At 41.5% G+C, this 16,957-nt stretch overlaps 1 protein-coding gene across 1 annotated transcript in view; it reads right to left on the bottom strand.

Annotated features, from left to right (window-relative positions):
* Dnah11 (dynein axonemal heavy chain 11) overlaps window positions 1–16,957 on the bottom strand; it is a 313,176-nt gene that overhangs the window by 132,998 nt on the left and 163,221 nt on the right. Inside the window, exons 45-51 of the mRNA XM_085830726.1 lie at window positions 14,206–14,379; window positions 10,416–10,620; window positions 8,767–8,932; window positions 7,663–7,765; window positions 5,323–5,562; window positions 2,539–2,700; window positions 2,108–2,301 (exon numbers count right to left, since the gene is read on the bottom strand). Coding sequence (XP_085686852.1) covers window positions 2,108–2,301; window positions 2,539–2,700; window positions 5,323–5,562; window positions 7,663–7,765; window positions 8,767–8,932; window positions 10,416–10,620; window positions 14,206–14,379 — 1,244 coding nt within the window. The remainder of the gene's footprint in view (window positions 1–2,107; window positions 2,302–2,538; window positions 2,701–5,322; window positions 5,563–7,662; window positions 7,766–8,766; window positions 8,933–10,415; window positions 10,621–14,205; window positions 14,380–16,957) is intronic.

Consider the following 16,957-nt stretch of genomic DNA (forward strand, 5'->3'; position numbering starts at 1 on the left):
TCGTGACATAAAATGTCCTGAGTGGTATTTGCTTTATATTTTAGATAAATGTGTAGGTTTATGATGAAATGCCAATTTTATTGGAATCATTCAATCTCTGTTTGTATGCTTCCTCATCAAACAAAGACAGCATCTAGTTTCTAGTTATCTTCTTTAAAAATTCCCCAGGAGTTATATTTTGAATTCTTGCTGTATCAATAATACTTGAATATATATATTCAAGTATATATATATATTCAAGTATATATATATTCAAGAGCATATATATATATATATATATGCGCTCCAAGTTTGGTGATTCCTTTAAACTCTATGTCATATGACCATATAAACAAAATAATCTTGGGAAAGATACAGCAGAGGATTCCCAAGTCCAAAGACAGGCTTTGGTTGCATCTTAATGCACGCTTCCAAGTTTTTATATAACAGGACTCACTAAGTGGCAACGCCCCTTTCTTTGAAGTTTAAGGACACTTTACATTATCTCTAATGTTGAGTCAAGCAGCTTTAATCTCATAATCCCTGATCAAAGAAACACTTTATGGCTTGGGCCACTGAGAATCCCATACTAAAGATCCTATGAGCTTCCCTGTATGGGAAGGTTTTTTTTTTTTTTTTTTTTTCCCTCAGTGTTGGAGGACGTTGGTTTCACCTGCCACATATGGTGTCAGAGTATCATGACCCCACAGGGAACAGTGTGGCCAGTAATTCGCTGGTTCCCACCTAAGCTCCCCTTGTATGTGTAATGATGGGATCACTGGAAAGGCACAGTGGAACTATTGATACTCACCAAGCTTACAGCAAGTGACGGTGGGGAATGATGGTAGTGAGCCCCTCACATTTCCATTCAGTCCCAAGTCTAAACATTTTATACTAACTCCTCTGAAACTCAGATTTCCTGTAGTTCACCCCATCCATATCCACCCCATTCACATTCACTTTCATAAATATTTTTTCTTATTTTAATGACTTAACTTTTTAAGTTTGTAACTCTTGTCTCATGTCTTCAAGGCTTTTACCTCTGTTATAAGAAAGTGTTCTGTGTACATAAGGCCTGTTCAGCCTCTCCGGCCTTATCATATGTTGCTTGCCTTGTTTTAAACCTATGTTACATAGACTATAGCCACCATTATCTTTACTCTGTTATTTTGGCATTCAAGAGTCAGAGTTACAACGGCCCTCTGCGATGTGCTTCTCCCAGATCTTTCTATAATAGGGTACACTTATCAGGTAGATCTCAGACTAATGTTACCGCCTCCCTCAGATACCCAGTCTCTTTAGAAATCCAATAGAGATTGAGCCTCCTTCATACCGAAATTGTGAGTGCTCTAAAGCCCAAAACATCTTATGGGTCTAGGAGACAGACTACAGTAAAAACTCAGCTACACTAAAAGTATCTGGATGCCGTGTGCAGAAAGTTTAATATCAAAAGTAAACAAATTTGTGAATCAGATCCAAGTACATGCATACTTCAAAGCCTGAAGAAAAGGTCAGAAACTTTACCCGTTTTGCTCCCAGGCCTTTGGTTGAGACTCTCTCATACTACATCTTCTGTTTACCTCTTGCACTCCTGGGCATGAAACACTACTCTTAGGCAGTTTTCTTGTTCATTTGCTCATGTTCTGGAAAATGTTCACCTGGAGCACTCTGTACTCAAACTTCACTGAAGAAGGGATTGGATGGAGGTGCCCTGACCAGGACAGGAGCCTTGATGGCCAAGCTCTACTCCAAGGCAGGCCACCTCCTCTAATTTTCTCCTAAGAAGACATACGTACCCTTTTGTTTTCAATAACCACTGTCAAACATTAAAAGAACTGGCCTGTTACTACCTGGAATGCAGTAGGCATTCAGCATGGCCTACTTAATCCATGAAAATCAGGTTAAGTCCTACCCAAAAATCCCACAAGCACTTTCTGTTCCTCTTGCTTACTACCTCTCTCTGACAGAACTGCAGTGAAACGAAATGTTTTGATTGGATCTGTGGCCCTTTAGAAAATAGTTTCCCTACATGTACATGATTAAGACTGTGACATAATTTACAGCAGTGCCTATTTTAATGCTGCAAGAACAGTTGCTGACTGATAGCCATCGTGACCAATTCACTTACACGTGTTGCATGGCGTCTTCAAATAGCACCAGGTGCATCGCTGAGTGGAGTTCATTGTAGTTGTCTACCATCTCCATAAGGACTGCCTTGAGCCCTTCCCAGTCCTTCACTGGCATGTAACAAGGGTCTTCTCCTCCACTGGCAAAGTGACAATAGACAAGGGGCTGCCGCAGCAGCGTGTTAGCATCTGCACCCTGCAGAAGGAAGCACAGACTGTGGTATGAGAGCCACCTGAAGAATCACAATCTGGCAGATCTGCACATGAGGAAGTAGGGCCATGCCCCTTAATCCGGACCCAGTGTGTCTGTGAATCTCAGATGCTGCAGGAAAGGGCAGTATGCTTGCTCTTCTGCGGCTCACAGACTCTCTAATGCCAGTCGAGTACCAGCTGGAGCCCAGAGAACAGAGACCTCTCACGCTTATGCACTTACTTTAAAGTACTTATGGGCAGTTTCCAGCATTTTCCTCTGAAATAAGTCAAAATCGTTTGTGTCTATCAGTCTGTCTCCATAAACACGTGACGTTTCATGAAGCCACAGGCGTGCTAAGTCTTCCAGGCATTTTAAACATTCAGGAGAAGCAAACAACATCCCCTATATAAGTGGAATAGGGAACACAGCTTTAATTCAGAGGACAGTGTCATTCTAAATAAATAATTTTAGTATTCATTTAACTCTATACTGAGTTTAGCAATTGGAAAGAAACAAGCAGTCAGGAGTGGATATATATATATATATATATATATATATATATACACATGTGCAAATAAAACTCATTTCAGATAAACAGGAGCATAAGAGTGTAGTATCATACCCAGTTTAAAAAAAAAATTGTGTCTGTGTACCACTTGAGTACCTGGTGCCTTTGGAGGCCAGAAGATGATATCAGGTAGTCCGGTATTAGAATTACAGATGGTTGTGACCCAGATGTGGTTACTGGGAATTGAGCCTGGGTCCTCTAGAGGAACAGCCAGTGCTCTCACATGCTGAGTCATCTCTCTATCCCTCATCATACATGGATTTAAAGAAATGATTAATTAATATCGTATATGCATGGGTATTTTGCCTGTATGGATGTGTACCATGTGTGAGCAAAATTCTCAGAGTTCAGAAGAGGGAGCTAGATTCCTTAGATTTGGAGTTATGGATAGTTGTGAACCACCATGATGATGCTAGGAACTGAACCTGGGACCTCTCCAAGAGCCATAAGTACTCTTAACTCCTGAGCCATCTCTCTAGGCCCCTCATCATAACCACTTTAAGCAATGTAACTACAACTATTACAAGTCAGTGGGAGCTAATTGACATATCTCTGCATATATATATATATATATATATATATATATATACACACATATATATGTGTGTGTATATATATATACATATATATATATACATATACTGCATATATATATATATATATATATATATACACACACACACATATACACATACATATATCAGTCTCTAAAGAATTTTATGAAACCCAAATGCAATCAGAATGAAGTAACAGTATACAATCAGAATAAAGTTTCCTTGTCTTTAATCGGTTGATGCTAACCAACCTAACTCATTTACTTCACAAACAAAACAAAAACCAAAATACCCAAAGCTGAAATGTAGCTCATCCTGGAAGGTAGACACAGGATTAGCATGGGTTCACTATGCCTCCTGTGCCCACCAACATTGCACTAAAGCATCTGGGTGCAGGTGACCTGAGTGTAGCCAGCTTGCTCTCCACCCATGAGAACAGGAGGATGCTATGGAGAATTAGCCTGAGAGAGGCTGACAGTGTTTGAAGGTATCAGATGCAGTTGTTAGCCTGGACCTGAAGGCTAAGCAGGGAGGATCATATCCTAGGTCACCTTTTCTGCTAAGGGGAAGACTTGCTTTTGACAAGACTTTACTAAGCAGAGCCTTTCTGACAGGTGCTAGAGAAAAGCAGATGTGAAAGCAAATAGCCCGTGTTATCACAAGTTGTTGCCTGCTGCTGTGGTAGGGTTCTGAGGCTGTTGTGGAGGGATTCTAAAGAGAGCTGCAGAAGTCTTGGAAGTTTTCTCATTTTTCTCCTGCACAACAGAACTTTGAGTTGTAGGTGACTTCCCAGGTCCTTCACTGTACATAGTAGTGTACACCACATCCACTTTAGGAATTCCAGACCTCCTATTCCCTCTTTAGAATTTCCATTATATAATTAATAGTAAACATTGCCCCCTTTACTATAGGCTACAGTTTGGATCTCAATGGCCCCTCACCCCACTTTAGGTCACGAGGGCATGCCTTTGAGAGGGATAATGGAACCCTAGTCTGTGTGTGTCCCTAACACACTATGCATTCAAGATAATTTTTGATATGAAACAAAATGATCCATAATTTAAAATTTCATATCTAATATGTGTTTAAAATGGTGACATTGATGTTTTATGCAAGACCATGACCAATTTCTCTCATTTGGCACTTAAAAAGCCATTAATTTACAAAGTTCAAATTTCTACTTTACTGTTTTTGTTAACTCACTATCTACCATGGTCTGTATGTCTCCCTAAATTTAGGTTTTGAAGCAGTTGGGGCCTGTGAGACAGACAGATCAGTGGGTGAAAACCTGATGATCTCAAGCCCCAGAATTCTTGGTAAAGGTTAAAGGAGAGAGCTAGCGCCATAAAGTTGTCATCTGACCTCCACAAGAACCTGTAGAACACGCCCTCCCACCACACACTAAATGAGAAAGTACTTAACTGCCAATGTGGATGTATGAAGAGGTGCGGTCTTTCCTAAGAGAGGTGACCTCATAAGAGCAGTGCTAACTGTGTGCCCTTTTATCCTGTCTGCTGTGGACAGACACAATGTTCAAGGCACCATCAGAACAGGCCCATAGTAGATGCTGAACTTGCTACTACCTCAGCTGTAGACTTCTCAGCACCACTGCACTATGAACAATAAATTCGCATTGCTTTTGAATTACCAAATCTCAGGTACCTTGCTGCATTAGCACAGATGTATAGTGCAACCTGAAGAGACCCCTCTGCCCCCCCGCCCCCCCCAACCTCACTGACGAGAAAGATAGAGCAGCTTGTCATGTCACCTCACAGAGAGGTTTATGAGTAAAAAAGAAAAACACATGATGCAATAAAGCATAGTTTGAAACTGAAATCATTCTATAAATGAATGCCAGGATTTACTCCGATACTCAAGAAGCTAGCTTGCCAGTTGAGGTACCTGGAAGATGTTTGATAAGTCTCTTAGATTAAAATTGTAATGGAATTTAATAGCTGTAGGCACAAAGCTCTCTGCCATCGTCTGATGAAATGCGATTGTTGCCTGGATCAAAGAGGGGCCAGCCCTGAGAACTGATGGGCAGAATGCTTGTTGCTGGAGATAGAAGCTGAAGATCTGACCATAGATGGTGGTCAGCGCATCCAAAGATGGAAAGTTGAATGCAAACACAGTGAAATGTCTCTGTAAAAGAATTTGTAAAAAATAGAGTTGAAAGTCAAAGCAGAGCATGCAGATAAAGCAAACAAACAAAACAGTTGGTCCTTACTCTCTTCTTTACTTAGGATCACTGCCGTGTAACCTGTTACTGCCATTTTCCCTGACCCTGGGTTTGGCCACGTGACCTGTTTGACCCCATAGACAGAATGCTAGTCACTGGCAAGGCATGGTCTCCATCTTTGTTCACTTAATCCTCTAACTTTCCCTGAGCTTTTAAAGCTTGTGAAGGATGAAAGATCCAGAAGGCAGAGTTATATTTTCATTGTCACCACTCTGACCTATGCCACCCAAGATCAGCTGAGAGTCATACCCTGGACATTCAAAGTGACCTAGACAAGTCCAGCAAAGACAGCCAGCTTACCTGCAGGACTTGGCTAAGTGAAAGAGCACCTTCTGTGTAATTATTGTGATGGCTTGGGTAACTAAAAGAAGCCAATCTAAAAAGTGATTCTTACTACAGATTATATTGGAGAATAACAAATTGTTGAGATAATATGATCAGTGCTTAAGAATTAAATATCCACAATCTGGAGGAGATGCCTAAAATTTAACGGCAAAAAAAGTTTAACCCAAAAATGACTAAAAAGATTTTTAATAACATCTCCCCAAAGAAGATATACAAATATACAAAGAATGCATGAAAAATACTCAAATCTCCGACTACCAGAGAAACACAAAAATAGAACTATAATGATATTGCCTCACTCCCATTATCACTGTTGCTATAAAGAAGCAAAGCAGGAATTGTGTGCTGACAAAGATGTGGAGAAACCTTGTGCACCATGGGTGGGGGTGACAGGTTACATGGTGATTGAAAGAACAAAATGACAGGTTCTCAAGAAGCTACAAACCAAATTACTGTCTAATCTTGTAGTTCCACTCCTGGGTAGATAGGCAGTTGAAAGAACTGAAAACAGATTTCCAAGAGATATTTGTGTGCCTGTGTTTTAATTTACCCTAGTAAAAAGATGGAAGTGACCCAGTGTTCACTAGTGAGTGCACAGACAGGCAAAATGCAGCATGTAAGACAAAAATGCTCATCCTCCAGGCTACAAAAGGAAATTCTGCAATATGCTACATGTGTGAACTTCAGCACAACACTAAGTGAAGCACACCAGTCCTTAGACAAACAGTGTAGGTCTCCTCTTATAGGAAATACTTAGAGAAGTCAGGGTCACAGACACAGAAAAAGGGATGGTGTCTGCCTGGGCAAAGAGGAGAGAGGAAGAGAGTATCAGAGGAGAGAGCAATGGGGTGTCATTGCTAATGGACTGAGTTTCAGTTTCACATCAGAGTCTCACAGAGATAGATGGTGTGGTATAAGAAAGCATCTAGTACACTCAATTGCACACTTAGAATAGTTGGTTACACTAATAAATTATATGTAACATGTATTTAACCACAACAACAAAACAGAAAAAAAAAATGGTTTTCAAAAGATTAAATGGTTGCAGAGATGCAGAGGCAAAGAAAGGGTGACCACATAGCAGACCCGTCTTCAGGCAGAGGAACTATTTTATGTGATATTTTAGTGGTGGACACCTGTCATTATACATTTTTCAACCCTACAGAACATGCAAGACAAAGAAGAAATCCCAGTGGAAACTCTGAGCTTTAGTTTGTAATTATGTGTCAACATCATCCCATTAAATGTAACAAATGCAAGAGGTTAATAAGAGTTCAAATGTAGCAGGTGGTGGGTGGATGAGGGACTAGTCAGAAATTGTTCTGACTCATTTTGCTATAAATGTAAATGTTAACTAAAAATTTTATATTGACTGGGGAAGAACACATCCACTTAATTAACTGGAAGTGGGATACTAACTTCATAAGCACCAAGAAACAAGATGTGGTGCTCTGTTGAGAGGGTCTCATTATGAAGCTCAGTCTTCCTTGGAATTCATCGTACCTTAGGTTGGCCTTGAACTCCTAACATGGCTGCCTTAGCCCATACTCCCAACCTCCCAGTGCTGGCATTTCAAGAGTGTGCCAACATACCCAGCATGATCTACAGCTTTGAATATGACATACGAGGGCACTGGGGAGAGTGTCGTGTAAACCCACCTGCAGCCTTGGGTTGACTGTGAAGCTGCCCACCATGGGATTCATGCAGGCTACGTACTGGCAGTTGCGGATTTCCTTGAGCATAATTTTATGTCGATCGTACCTACGGGATAGGAAGCAGAACCTCAAATCCCAAAAAAACGAGGTGACAAAACAGCAAGCCACCAGCTCGTGAAGGATTTAGTCACAGATACTTTAACTTCACAATGATTCTGTAAGCTTGACCTTCTGCACCGTATCTGAGGGACATCAAAACTGTACCTCAGAGAATGGAAGATGACAGAATGTGTTGGAGGCCTAAGCTCTAACACGTCAATATAAACTATTACTAGTCATTGATTCTCATGTGGCTCTTACCATGGGTGGAAACCATGCTGTTCTCATAGTAAAGGTTAGTGGGTGGTCTGGGGACCCCTCATCCTGTGTTTACTGTCATGGATAGTAAAGTAGAGTGCCCAGATATGATCAAATATTCACAGCCTACAGGGTAAAGCCAAGATTTTCTTCAATAACTTAGTGAGACTTAATTTCTATACAGTTGCTATGTTGCTCAGCTACTTTTCAACCCAATCTCGCAAAGATATGGAGGGAAACTGTTCTGTTTGATAGGACAATATGATATATAGAGGGGAGCTGGGAAGATGGCTCAGTCAGTAAGGTTCTTGCCACACAAGCATGAAGACCTGATTTTAGATCTCCAGTGTCCAAGTAAGAGCCAGGCATGACAGTTTGCAGCAGTACTCATAGCAGTTGACACAGGAGGATCTCTGGCCCCAACTAGTGTAGAACCAGGGAGCTCCAGGTTCATCGAAGTACTTTTTGTCAAAAAATAAGATGGTGATCTGGTATCTGGTGTAGATCTCCAGCCTCCACATGTGCACACATCTGTACAAACATATACGTACAAACATGCACACACACACACACACACACACACATGCACACACACACATGCACACACACATACACATGCACAAGGTTACAATAGAAGAAACAAAAAATTTTCCCGGAAGATGAAGCAATCCAGGACAATTCTGTTTTCAAATGTCCCTCCACTGTAAGGATGAGGTTTCAATAGGCAGTAGAACACAGGGGCTTACTTACCAGTGCCCATAGTCAATATGCTGCCGAAGCAGCGCATGAGGCTGGACAGTGCCATACGAATCCACTTCAGGCATGTTCAGATCATCAATGAAATAAACCAGTTTTTTATTTCCTTTTGGACCATAGTTACGACCAGCTTTTTTCTCTAGAGGTTTTTCAAGAATTCCTAAAAATAGATAGATAATTTTGACTACAAATGGCTGATGTGATGTCACATTCTTTTTTTTTTTTTTTTTTTTTTGGTTTTTCGAGACAGGGTTTCTCTTTATAGCTCTGGCTGTCCTGGAGCTCACTTTGTAGACCAGGCTGGCCTCGAACTCAGAAATCCGCCTGCCTCTGCCTCCCGAGTGCTGGGATTAAAGGCGTGCGCCACCACGCCCGGCTGATGTCACATTCTTGTCTTTACTTATTTCCCCCCAAATTCTTCCTCTTTCATGCTCATTTGTTTATGTCATGTTGCTGGTTTCCCATTAGAGATATGTCTCTGGCTGCAACTGTCTGTAAACTTGGTCTCCACTTATCTCCTTCCTGTTAACTAGAGGTCACCCACCCAAGTGTGATGTGATGTTTTTCCTGTGTCTGTGACTCTGTGTTACTGATGACTCTGAGTCAGGGTTGGAAGGGGTCCTGAGTACTGTGTTTCTAAGATACAATATCTAATCATGTTGACTCTGAAGACTGCAAATAACTCGGGGACAAGGACGACTATGTGTGTGCGTGGGTGGATGGGTGCGCGCGCACACACATGTTGTTATAGCCTGCTGATGAAAATTACTTATTGTTATTCATCATTTGTTAAATAAACAAAGAAGTGCACAGTAGATAAACACCTTTGGCAAACAACTGTTCCACGTTTCCAGATGCTGGATGGTTAGTTCCATTGCCTCTTGTGCCTCTTTCTATATACATCTCTACACTATCTCTTAGACATAGACACACAGAGAGACAGATACACACACTCACAGAAAGACAGATAGACAGGCACACACATGCACAAGTAGATCTGTGACTGAATGACAAGGTCACTAAGATGGCTCAGTGGGTTCGAGTCCTGTTGCCCTGAGCTTGATCTCTGGGTCCCAAAGAATGGAAAAATAGAACTGACCCCAGCAAGTTGTTCTTTGCCTTTAACATGTGTACCACCCACACACTAAATAAATGTAATGGAAAAATGCAATTAATAACTCAAAGTTGGGCACATCATTAATATACTTTTTCCCCTGAATCAATTCCTTGTTTGAAAGAGGAACAAGAGGATCCTCTTTAGCACCCATGTATTGCCAGTTCCATGATTTAATTACAGGGAATTAAATGGTTTAGAGGTGACATAATTATCACTGTGAATGTAAATTTTTAGTATATAAAGTAATAACCCAACTAGACCATGAGTGAAATAAAGGTCAAACTTAGCCAGGAATGGTGGCACATGCCTGTCACCCTGGCACTGAGGAGGCTGAGACGGGAGTTCCAGGGAAGCCTGGGATATATGGTGATTCTTTGTCTGAAAACAAAACACAGAACAAACTCATAGCAATAGTTAAAATCTGTTTATCCAGGATGATGCTGAGTAAAAATTCACCAGAGATCTAAGCAGAGGTGTAGATCATAGCAAAGTGTCCCTTCTGTCTACACGGAGAAGAGGAACTTACTCTGCAGGGCTGTTGATGTTGTGTAGTAGTTGAAAGGCACACAGGACACTATGTAGTTCTCAGAGAGACTTGCCAGGGTGTTGCTCAAAAAGACCGTTTTCCCCACTCCTGCATTTCCAACCAGCATTAGCGGTTTGCCTTTGTCAAGTAGCAACTCAATAAAATACCTAAGACGAGTTGTCTCTGGTGTGTGTACCAAAACTGTCTGGGAGAAAAAAAAAATCAGGAGAAAAGTCAGAGAAAGGCCTAGGTATTACAAAGCTTCAGAGCTGACTCAACAGTCAATTTTTAATTAAGACCCAAGGAGCTCTCTGTACAAGTTCATGTCCGGCAGAAAAGATTGAGCGGTAAAGACATCACAGCTTCCGGGAGGGCAGCTGGGCGGTGACATCAAGGGCTGTAGCAAAGGCAACTGATACATAGTTTCAAGGTGAGGACTTACTCTCTGGTCTGTTTCTGTTTCCCAGAGCCCCTTCCTTCCACCAGCAGTCTTAGGTCTCAGAGAGAACACAGTGGACTTGATACGCAGTATCAGGCCCTCTTTGGAAGCTGACCAGCCAGTAAGAAGTGAACTAAATGTGGAACAGTATTTTGGCCCAAATGGCACAGTCCATGCACAAGGGTTCAGTGCAAGGAGACCCCAGTAGAGTATTTACAGATCCAAGTGTATCTGAAACTGTCACATACTGCAATGTTAAGAAATTAAACTTCCATTCTTATACTCTAAAATTTGGCAGTTTATTAATATTTATTTATTACTGTACCATTATTTTCCACAGGTGTTTAAAGATCATCTATGAGAATAAAATACAATGAGTGAAAAATTAGGCTCAGACTTGCTGGCAAAATGGCTTAGCAGAAAAAGTCACCGACTGCGCCAGCCTGGCAACCTGAGGTTAGTCTTCAACAGTCAAAGGCAGAGAGAGATGATTCCACAAAGTCGCATGCATTGTGCACGTGCACATGCACACACACAGAGAGAGAGAGAGAGAGAGAGAGAGAGAGAGAGAGAGAGAGAGAGAGAGAGAGAGAGAGAGAGAAAGAGAGAGAGAGAGAGAGAGAGAGAAAGGAGAGAAGGAGGAGGAGGAGGAGGAGGAGGAGAGAGAGAGGAGAGAGGGGGCAGGAAAAACAGGCTCAGAAAATATAGAACAAAATAAAATATTCAGACAAAAGAGAGACATAGAGACTGAATTCTGCACAATTGAAATATAGCTTCTATTTTGGTGCATTTCTTGGTGGTCATATGTAAAAGTGGTAAACATAATACAAATAAACATACACACAGACACATGGATACATGCCCAGACACATACATACAGACACAAGCACATGCACAAACACACACACACACACACACAACCCCACTTACAGGGTTGATTTTTGACATTAAAAAAACACATATAAGCTGGGCGTGGTGGCACATGCCTTTAATCCCAGCACTCGGGAGGCAGAGGCAGGCGGATTTCTGAGTTCGAGGCCAGCCTGGTCTACAAAGTGAGTTCCAGGACAGCCAGAACTATACAGAGAAACCCTGTCTCGAAAAACCAAAAAAAAAAAACAAAAAACAAAAAACAAAAACCAAAAAACAAAAAAACATATAATCATAACAGATACAGTTCCTCCTTACTTGGGTTAGTGCTGATCCAAATACTCATCCAAATGGAGTATTCTGTGGGTCACTCCAGGCCATTGTCTTGAGATGACCATTTATTCCCCAACTTCCTTTGTAACAGTGAAACCTAGCATCTCCTGAAGACCATATTGTGTTCTGTGCTATTAAATAACACTAGACTTCTAAACATACAAGATACTGCTTTCCTTTCTCATCCACGGTTGCCATCACCAGATTTTTCTTTGTCTGTCAGTTCTTTTCTTCACATATGAAGAATACCAGGAGTGAACACTTACAGAGCCAGGTGGCCTGCATTAAGCACGTACACACATCATACAACCCGGACATCCATAGTCAACCCATGAGATGTGTCTGTTGCTTTTTCCTCCTCAGAGGAAAAACTTGGGAGGTGTCACAGCTAGCAACTGAGTACAGAGGCTTCATTCAAATCCACCCTGTGGAGACTGAGCTTAGAATAAGTTCCTAACACAAACAGCTCTTCAGAGCATGGACTTAGAAGTCAGACGGATAGGTCACTGTGCTTGTACCAGCTGACCAACTCTCCCAGTTTAAAAAAGGTTAACAGTTTAACATTTGGGAAATGCTTTCAATCCTAGACAAATGAGAATCACTGGTCATCTTACACTCACTACCAAAATCACTGTAGAGACATTTCCCAGTTCTGTTTCTCCACATATTAAATGGGGCCTAATGACTAGGTTCCTGTAAAGAATGTTCGTTAACTGCAGATAGGGAGATGGCTTTGCTGGTTAAATGTGGGCCATGTAAGCATGAAGATCTGGGTTTGAGTCAGTAGTACCCACATAAAAATTCAGGCACCATAGTGCCTTTAATCCCAGCACTGGGAAATCAGCCCTGGGGCTTCCCTGCCAGGTTGTCTTACCAATGGTGAGCTATAGTTTCAATGATAAAATTTTAAAAGGTGGAGAAGTGATTGAGGCAGATACTGTGTCAACTTCTGAATTCTCACATGTCCAGGTGCAAGTGTAGTCATACATAGGCACACATACCCACATCACACAGTCACACAACATGAACACATAGACACATGCACACACACAAACACACACAAGAATAAATTAGTTCCTAGATCTAAATTATTCAGAAAAGATCTCGATTTCCCCTGGTCCTGCTCCAACATAAAAAGAGGCTGCTGGTAGACAGCCACACTCGGTGCCACTGTATGTAAAGTAAGTATAAAACTTCCCAAGAAGAAAATTGATTTTTCGGTTCAATAAAATCTGTTGACTAAAATTGATTTTTCTTGTCCTCTTTTGAATATGATTGATAAGTTGCACCAAGCTTTCATAGCAGTTTTTGTTTTCAGGATTGTTTGGTGGGTTGTCAGTTTCTGCCAGCTAGAAAATACTGCTGAGCAGCTAAGTTTGAGGTAGTCTGGGCAAGACATGCAGCAGAGATGGTAGTGAGCATCCTAACACCTCATATTCTGCCCAACTCTCCCTTCCTGCCAGCTCTAAAGTGATTCGAAATGAGAAATATATTAAAAAGAACGATATTAAGGACGAATGAGAAATTGGTCACACACTCAAAAAATCTAATCTCAGAGAGATGGGGATGGGCCATGTAGAATGAGAAACAACGAAGAATGATTAGTGTGGAATCGTTAGCTGTAGGGAGAATGTGGAACACTGGCACTGGAAAGATCAAACACATCCCTTTGTGGTAAATGAAGGAAGTTCTATGTGAAAAGTGACTATACGCACACACACACACACACACACACACACACTCACTCACACATTTTATACACACACACATACACACTCACACATTTTATATATATATATATATACACATACATATATATAACTATATAGTCATAAATAGTTATATATATTCATATATATAGTTATATTATATATATATGATTATTGAGTTAATTAAACTCTGCTCTGGTTTTACAAAGCTTGTACAGCTTCTAGGAAAATATAAGAAAGTGGTTCCCATGGGATTATGCTGAACTAAAGGGCAAAAAGTCTGCAGCAATATTAACCTCCTCTCTAAGCATCCCTCCCAGGAAAAAGTATCATTTCCAGAGCATAGACCACAAAGATCTGTGCCTCTGGCAAAATAGAAGAACTGTGCTGTTTTCCTCCTAAGCCTCACAGGCACTCTGGAGCTGGGCTCCACACCTACCTTCAGGGGCGCATCAGCATCCATGGAGAACTGGGGAACCTTGTCAGTCCAAGGCAAAAACTTTTTAGTTTTGTGGTCCAGATAATAATCAAAGATGGTTCCCTGGGATGGAAACTTCACTGCTTTCATTTCCTTATGCCACCATCTACTGAAGTCGGCTTGATAATCAGAAAGCTACGAAGAACGAAGAACCCTTTTAGCATAGCCTAGGAAAGCTACACAGCCCCTCCAAATTCTGTTCAGTGAGTAGTCTGTGAGGCACTGTGCCAAACTCCTAGACAGGAACTCACCAGGTTAAGTAAATCACTAGAGATCTGAGCTCCAAACAGTGACACCACCGTGTAGATAGGATGTAGTAAGTGGCAGATAGCCGTGAGGGATAGAAAGCAGGCTTGACACGAGATTGAGAAACCCTTACAACACGCCTCATTATTCAAATCTAAGGATGAATCACTGTACAAATCACTGTGCCAAGTACTGTGCCAAGTACTACCAGGCAGTAGAGACCAGCACTGCAGTCCATTCCCACCCCAACTGATAGGGGCAGAGCAGGATGGGGTGGTAGCGGTGGTAAATTATGTGATGGAAGTTCTGTCCTACCTTTTGTCCTACCTATCTAGCTTCTGGTTCCTTTTGCCACTTAACATTTTTTTCTTTTATAAATGATGATAATGAAAAACACTATTTAAAAAAAAGTTTAAAAAGCCTTTAATCCCAGGACTTGGGAGGCAGAGGCAGGCTGATTTCTGAGTTCGATGCCAGCCTGGTCTACAGAGTGAGTTCCAGGACAGCCACAGCTACACAGAGAAACCCTGTCTCAGAAAACCAAAAAAAAAAATAATAATAATAATAAATAAATAAATAAATAAATAAATAAATAAATAAAATAAAAATAAAAGTATTCACTTTAATAAGTAACATTTTGGCATCTCTGTCTCACTATCAAAAGCCTTCTTAAAACTTGGCCTATCATGGCATCTAGGCCCAGAAGTATACAGGAAAAAGGGATAGAGGACAGACACTCTAGCCTTGGTTTCCAACAGGACAGAGCTGAGAATCTGGCTGATGACCTCAAAACGATTAGTTCCTGTCCCCCAGGGAGGACATGGGTAGCACTCCATTTCTACAATGGGGTGTTGTTTGATGTAGTAATATGTATAAGCTCTCTGTCTGCTGCTTGATTAGGATGTAGGATATAGAGGAAGAGGGACAGTACCTGTCCAGTGATGGCCTGGTCCACAACCTCTACATCAGCAGTGGCCTGGCCCAGAGACCCCAATGTCCTCAATGCCTTCATAAAATGAGATCTTTTTCCTCAGATGGTCAGTCTATCAGTTCCTATATCCTTGGAAAGCTGTGCCAGGAGCTCATATATTCAGTGGCCTGTAGTAGGGACTCCTCTATCCTTGGGAGTAATCTGAAAACACTGGGGGTATTCATTGCCTTTGGCGATCTTGTACTCATATGAGACTTCAACGCCCATCTTTTGTTTGTTTGTTTTTTAAAGCTGTATTTATTCTTTTTCTTTGTGTACACTGGTGTTTTGTCTGTTTATATGTTTGTGTGTCAGATTCCCTGTTACAGACAGTTGTGACCTGCCATGTGAGTACTATGAATTGAACCAGGGTCTTCTAGAAAAGCAGCCAGTGCTCTTAACCACTGAGCTATCTCCCCAGTCCCTCAACTTCCATTTTTCCAGTTCTTGATTTGATGTCCCTATGTCCTTTGGTTATGGTGCATTTTAGTACGGGGCCCTCAAGAGCAGTCAGGCAGATGGAGACTGTGAATAATACGGGGTTGGGTGAGTACTCTCAGAGTCCCTCCTCTCTCCACCTCCAAACTGCCAGAGCCCCTGTTCCTGCCACCAGCATCAATGTGCTAAGGTGTTACCCTCATTGAAACTATTTTCATAGCAGAAGCATGGGGTATTTGATCTCCCTACAAACTTTGGTCTGAAACCAAGCTAATGTAGCTTTAAATAATTTGGACTATGCCTTACCTGGCTCTATTCTCTTCAACAAAATACACAGAGCTTCTCCTTTATTTCAAATTTTTCTTTGCCTAAAAATTCCATTATGAAAATGATTTTGTGATACATCTCTGACTGCTCAACATGCTATAATAAAGTGGTTGTTATGGAGCAGGTAAAGGAAGCAAATGGGACATTTGCCCATCACTCAGGGGCAGGACTCCCAGAGGAATTAGCGTCAGACTTAGCCCTCAATGCTCACTCAGAGCAGCACTGGCCACTTCCATGGGAAGCACTTGGAGATCATAGAAGGACATCTGGCAGGTGACACAGATGGAAAATGATCTGTGAGGCTCAGCTTATTTATAGGTGTGTGTTCTGTTAACTCGGTGGCAAGAAACAGAGCTGGCCCAGAGGTTCCATCACCAGTGAGGAATTTGTGGGTCACTCTCAGATGTATGCCTTCTGAGAAGGATTCCTGACTTATGACTGGGGACATCTGGGAAGGCTGAAAGGCTAGCCAATAGCATGCAATTTTAACTGAAAAAGTCAGGGGCCCTTACTGGAGTACCACGGCCAGAGAAATGCTGAGGTACTGGGGAAGTACGATCTTTGAAGAATTGCATGCTTAGGTAAGAACCATGCTGTAGCTACTAGGAGACCTGGGACTAGTGCTTTGACTCTCCAAGGAACAAAGTTTGGCTTTCTCTGCACACGGAGGACAACTTAAAGCAATGTGACAGAGATGACACCAGAAAGATCTGTACTTAGTGGATGCTGGAA

Source organism: Mus caroli, unplaced genomic scaffold (assembly GCF_978045245.1).
Source record: "Mus caroli unplaced genomic scaffold, Mus_caroli_1 scaffold_14, whole genome shotgun sequence".
NCBI classification, from domain to species: Eukaryota; Metazoa; Chordata; class Mammalia; order Rodentia; family Muridae; genus Mus; species Mus caroli.